This window comes from Pogoniulus pusillus, chromosome 36 (genome assembly GCF_015220805.1).
Source record: "Pogoniulus pusillus isolate bPogPus1 chromosome 36, bPogPus1.pri, whole genome shotgun sequence".
Classification (NCBI taxonomy): Eukaryota; Metazoa; Chordata; class Aves; order Piciformes; family Lybiidae; genus Pogoniulus; species Pogoniulus pusillus.
In genome coordinates, this window is record NC_087299.1 from 3,304,224 (window position 1) to 3,310,223 (window position 6,000).

General features: G+C 58.4%; 1 protein-coding gene across 3 annotated transcripts in view; it reads right to left on the reverse strand.

Annotated features, from left to right (window-relative positions):
• The window catches only part of IFFO2 (intermediate filament family orphan 2), a 69,099-nt gene extending 64,084 nt beyond the window's left edge, over positions 1–5,015 (reverse strand). For 2 of the 3 annotated variants that reach the window (XM_064171954.1, XM_064171951.1), the window contains exon 1: positions 4,188–5,015. In XM_064171954.1, coding sequence (XP_064028024.1) covers positions 4,188–4,804 — 617 coding nt within the window. In that variant the 5' untranslated portion in view covers positions 4,805–5,015. The remainder of the gene's footprint in view (positions 1–4,187) is intronic. The other variant, XM_064171953.1, reaches the window with a different exon arrangement.
• Positions 5,016–6,000: the final 985 nt, after the last annotated feature.

The following is a 6,000-nucleotide window of genomic DNA, read 5'->3' on the forward strand; positions in this document are numbered from 1 at the left end:
CTTCACCTGTGTGATCCAACCTAAGAGGCCTGACCTTTACCTCCACCTTCACACAACAGTCCCTGAAAGTGGTGGGGTTTATTGAGCCACTTGGACTGCAAAGGAAGAGCAGAGTTTTAAGGGCAGCACAAGGAGGACACACAGCTGTGGAGTGAGGCCAGAGGAAGTCACAAAGATGATCCCAAGGCTGGAGCAGATCTGTGAACATAGGCAGAGGGAGCTGGAGGTGTGCAGCTTGGAGAGGAGAAGGCTCCAGGGGGGCCTTAGAGCTGCCTGCCAGTGCCTGAAGGGATCCTGCAGGAAGGGACTTATCCTAAGGATGCCTAGAGACAGGGCAAAGAGGAATGAGGCAGAGCAGGGTTAGACTGGACCTGAGGAAGAAGTTCTTCAGTGTGAGGGTGGTGAGAGTCTGGAAGAGGTTGCAGAGGTCTCTTCCCTGGGGATGCTCAAGCCCAGGCTGGATAAAGCCTTGAGCAACCCAGTCTGAAGGGGAGGAGAGGAGAAGAGAGCAACCCAGCCTAAAGGGGAGGAGAGGAGAGGAGAGCAACCCAGTCTAAAGAGGACTGAACACAGTACTCAAGGTGTGGTCTAACCAGTGCAGAGTACAGGGGCAGAATGACCTCCCTGCTCCTGCTGGCCACACCATTCCTGATGCAGGCCAGGATGCCACTGGCTCTCTTGGCCACCTGGGCACACTGCTGGCTCATGTTTCACCTCAACGTGAGCAGAAACTTCTTTACAATCAGGATGGCAGAGCCCTGGAGCAGGCTGCCCAGAGAGGCTGTGGAGTCTCTTTCTCTGCAGGCTTTCCAAACCCACCTGGATGCATTCCTGTGTGACCTGCCCTGAACCATCCTGGTCTGGCAGGGGTGGGGGAGGAGTTGGACTGGATATTTTTTTTTGGAGGTCCCTTCCAACCTCTAACACTCTGTGATTTGCCAAGAGTGGTGTTTCCAACACAAAGCCATTGGCAGCAGTGCCCTTGCAAAGGGGCTTCCCACCACCCACTTGTGAGATCACAGCTCTGAGCTAGCAGCTCAGGTGCACAGGCAGCTCTCTGCAGGTCCTAGCAGCACCACCCAGCAGATGGGCACGGGGCTGATTTTTCCACTTGGAGCTCATTTCCCTAACTAAAACTCCACCATCAAAGCCTCCCTGGGAAGATAAGGGAAACCCAACATGAGCTTTTACACACAACTCCAGCACAAACATGCCAGGACAGAGAAACCCTTCCCTGCAAAACCCAAACGTGAACACACTGCTACCAGTTTTGAGGGGGAGTGGCTGACAAAGACTGCAACACCCCCAATCAGCTGATGAGAACCAGATGGAATCGAACTTAATCCCTTCTGACTGCAAGAAATTAACATTTCAAACGGCACAGTGTCACTCCACATGCAGGCAAAAGCATGCTCCAGGCCACCGATGGAAAAGCCAAGCTGCCCCAAAAGAGCTCAGCGTGTGGTGGCCAGCTGATGGCTGAAGGTCACTGGAGAGTGGAATAATCATTTCAGAGAGATGCCTGTGCCCTAAAACACACTGCAGAGCAAATCCTTGCTGTGGCACAGGTTGATGTGGCACTTTGGGATGCAGGTTCGTGGTTATACAGATATTGGGCTTGATCTTGGAAGTCTTTTCCAAGTAAAACGATTCTGTGATGTATATTCAGCCAATTTCATCAGGAGAAACAGAAACTGTTTCCAGAGCAGGAAGGGTGGTGGGAATAGGAGCTGTGATTGCCTACAAAGGGGGTCCCCCCCTTCTGCACCCTCAAATGTATGTGGCACTTCAGGACATGGTTTCACAGCCATGCTGGCCTTAGGTTGCTGGTTGGAGTTGATCTTAGAGGTCTCTTCCAACTGAAACAGTTCTGTGAGCCTGTCAGTGTGAGCAGCCACACTTCCAACACAGACTTTGGAGTGGGGGGAAATAGGCTGTGCACAGGCAAGAGCAGAACAGAATTAGCCACGTCTCAGCAGGAAGGTTGAACTCAAACGGCCCTCCCAAGAGGAGGAAAGAAATCCCATCTCCATGAAAAAAAAAAACAGAGCATCCTCCTCCTCCTCAACTTCTGATGACACAACCCACGGCCAACACATCCTCCTTCACCAAACGCAGCTTCCTCTGCTCCCATCTCTCCTGGGTACCAGCCACCAAAACAACGCAGCTTCCTCTGCTCCCATCTCTCCTGGGTACCAGCCACCAAAACAACGCAGCTTCCTCTGCTCCCATCTCTCCTGGGTACCAGCCACCAAAACAACGCAGCTTCCTCTGCTCCCATCTCACCTTGGGTACCAGCCACCAAAACAACGCAGCTTCCTCTGCTCCCATCTCTCCTGGGTACCAGCCACCAAAACAACGCAGCTTCCTCTGCTCCCATCTCTCCTGGGTACCAGCCACAAAAACCACCCCGTGCCACGACGGCATCTCCTACTTCAGACGGAAAGAAAAGAGGCCAACTTCGTTTTCCATCCATGTTGTGTCGCTGCGACTGAGCCCTGAGCCAGCGAGTCGCACACGAGCGTTAAAAGGCTGCGCTCTAAAGCACTTCACTTAACAAAACAGGCTCCCACGCATCTGCCTGCCTGGGAAAAAGAGTATCTCTCTCTAACCCCGACTGAATTCACCGGAGGAAGCCTGGGAGGGGGGGAAAAAAAACAGCTGAGAGGTATGCGAAGAGCACACTGCAGTCCTGTTACGCTGGACAGAAGAAATTCAGCTACGCTTCAGAGAACCACAGCAACGCAGACTGCCTCCACCGGCAGAAACCAGCCCAAGCCCGAGAGATAGGATTACAATTTCATCCGCAGACAACGAAAAGCCTAAGAAAGGAAGGGGGGGGGGGGGGGGGGGGGGGGGGGGGGGGGGGGGGGGGGAAGCCCAACGACCACCCCACAACCTACACTTTGACACCCAAAGTCCAACGCCAGCCTCCAAGGACTCGCAGCTCAGCAGACGATGCAGGAATCTCCCTGCAGAATCCCAACTGCCTGCTCGGGGCTTTTTTTTTCCCTGCCCCCCGCTTCTCCTCCCCCTCATCCCTCTGGCCTCCATCTCTGCCATAGTTAGGCCAGGCAGGAGAAGACAGCAAGCCGAGGAGAAGGCTTTATCCATCAAGCAGGGAGGGGGCGAGGGGAGAAGAACACCACCAGGAGAAGACAGCAAGCCGAGGAGAAGGCTTTATCCACCAAGCAGGAGAAGACAGCAAGCCGAGGAGAAGGCTTTACCCATCAAGCAGGGAGGGAGGGAGGGAGGGAGGGGGAAGAACAACACCACCACGGTGCCAAAATAAAACCCACCGAGCCAGGACTTCCCCCAAGAAAGGCTGCAAAAGGAAGCTGCACATCACCGAGCTGCACACACAAAGGCTGCCGTGAGGGCTTTTTGTTTTGACTCGCTTCCGAGGAAGACCCTTTCTGAGAGCGCAGACCTCGGCCCCTGCAGTTATTTGCAACCCAAATATTGCAGCACCGAGCTAATTTTGGGCGAGCTCGGCAACACCAAATCGACTCCCGGAGCGATTAGATCAGGAAAACGAAGGCGAGCTAAATTTAGGAGGGACTATGCAATGCAATATTCATAACAGATTCTTTGCCTTCTCCAAAGGAAAAGTTGTGTCTGGGGGGGGGTGTTAATTATTGTGTCTCTCTTTTAAGTCAAACTGGTAATATCCAGCTTGGCAGCTTCCCAGGCCACCAAGGTGAGGGGCAAACATCTTCCCCCCCTCCCCCCGCCCCCAGGCAGTGTGGCAAAGCCTTGGGGAGCATCCTAAGAGCATCTTCACCAGGGAAGGATGCCTTGGGGTGGTGGAAGGTCTGTCCCCAAGGGTCTGTCCCCCCAAATGAAAGGTTTCCTCCACCCCAAGAAGAAAAGCTTGGCGTGGGAGGAGGCCTGTCCCCATGTCCTCAAGGGTCTCCTCAACGCTTTCTCCGCCCCGAGGATGGAACCCTAGGGGAGGGGGAGGCCTGGTCCCCAAGGGTCTCACCACCACTGCCTCAGGGAAAGAGCCCTGCGGTAAGGAGAGGCCTGTCCCCACGTCCCCAAGGGTCTTCCTAAGGCTTCCTCCGGCCCGAGGAGGGCCTTGCCCGTTTCCCCGCACTGCAGGAGCCGGCGGCCCGCATCCCCCCGCCCTCTCCCGCAGGCTCAACACCCCACCGCCGGTCCCCCCCCCCCCCCCAGCCGCTCACTTTCTCTTGTACTCATCCCGCTCCCGCTTGACTTTGGCCAGCACGTTGTAGAGGGCTCGGATCTCGGGGGTGATGGTGTCGATCTGGACTCCGACGCCGTCCGGGTGGATCCAGGAGACGCCGGGCCCCTGCACCGTCTCCAACCCGCCGCCTCCGGTTCGCCGCACCTGGGTGTAGCTCCAGATGGTACCGGGCAAGCGGCTGTAGTGAGGAGGCGAGGCGAGGGGAGCGGCGGCCAGCCCGTGGCCGGGGCCCGGCGGCAGCAGCGGGGAGGTACCGCAGTCGGTCTGCACGGCCTGGTCGCGGGAGAAGGTCTTGTACCGGAGGCGGCGGTCGCGCTCGCTCTGCTGGGCCGCCAGCTGCTTCTCCAGCAGCCGGTTCCGCCGCTCCAGCTCATGGACCTTGGCCAGGAAGCAGCGGAACCGCACGTTCAGTCCCTTCAGCAGATGGATGTTGGAGCCCAGGTCGTTACGAAGAGCCGCCGTTACCGGCGGACCCCCCGCCGCCGCCGCTGGGCTGCCAGGACCGCCGGCACCGCCGGGGCCCAGCGGGCAGGAGGCGGCGGCGGCAGCGGGGGAGAAGGCGCGGGCCACCTCGCCGAAAAGCAGCGAGTTCATCGCCTCAGCCCCTGCGGGGAGGTGAGGGCAGGCGGGAAGCGGGGGGGCTGCGGCCGGAAGCGGCTGTTTAACGGCCGCCGCAGCTGAGGCGGAGTGACCGTTTTGGAGCGCGCTGAGCCGCCAGCAGCCACCGGGCCGAGCACTGAGAGCAGAAACGAGACACCTGGACCCGCACCTCCACGCTCCTGCGGCTGCCGCCGCCGCCGCCGCTACACAAGCACTGAGCGTCCGCCGGCGCGGGGCGGATCCTGACCCGCCTGGCCGCGCCCCCGGCGCCAGCGGCTGCGGGAGCGCCGCCGCCAGGACACGCCCCGCGGACAGCAGGCCACGCCTCAAGCCGCAAAGCCACGCCTCTTGGCCAGCAGGATAGGCCAGCAGCAAACAGACCACGCCCCCGCCTGCGCTAGGGCACGCCCATATAGGCAGACCACGCCCCTGTCCGCAGCTTCTCCATTGAAATAGCCCCACCCCAAACCCCGCCCTCCCCACTCAGGCCACGCCCCCTCCCCGCCGCATGTGTGCGCCGAGCCCGCACACGTGTGGCGCTGGGGGAGGCAAAGGGGATTAGGGAGGTTGGGGAGCCCGAGAGCGCTGCTGGCTTCTCGGCGCACCCCCCGGGTTAATCCGTACAGCACTGAAACACAGACTGGCGTCAGCTGGGTAAAGGGCGTCAAGTAGAAACGAGCCCAGGAGGTTTCACCTCAGCGAAAGGAGAAACTTCTTCACTTTGAGGGTGCTGGAGCCCCGGAGCAGGCTGCCCTGAGACGCAGAGAAAGTCCAAACCCGCCTGGATGTTCTGATCCTGGGCAAGCTGCTCTGGATGACCCTGCTTAGCAGGGTGGCGGACTGGATGATCTCCAGAGGTCCTTCCCAATCCCCACCACGCCAGGATGCTGGCATTCTATCGAATCTGCTAAACCACGTCCCTCAGCACCACATCTCTGAGGCTTTTAAACAGCTCCAGGGGTGGGGATTCAACCACCTCCCTGGGCAGCCTGGCCCAGGGCTTGAAAACCCTTTCAGTGACGAAGTTTCTTCTCATGTCCAACTTAAAACTTCCCTCATACAGCCTGAGTTCATTTCCTTTTGCTCTGTCACTTGTTTCTTTGGAGGAGCCTGATCCCCAACTCCAACCTCCATTCAGGTAACTGTAGCAACCCAGAAGGTCTCCCCTTAGCCTCCTCCTCTCCAGACTA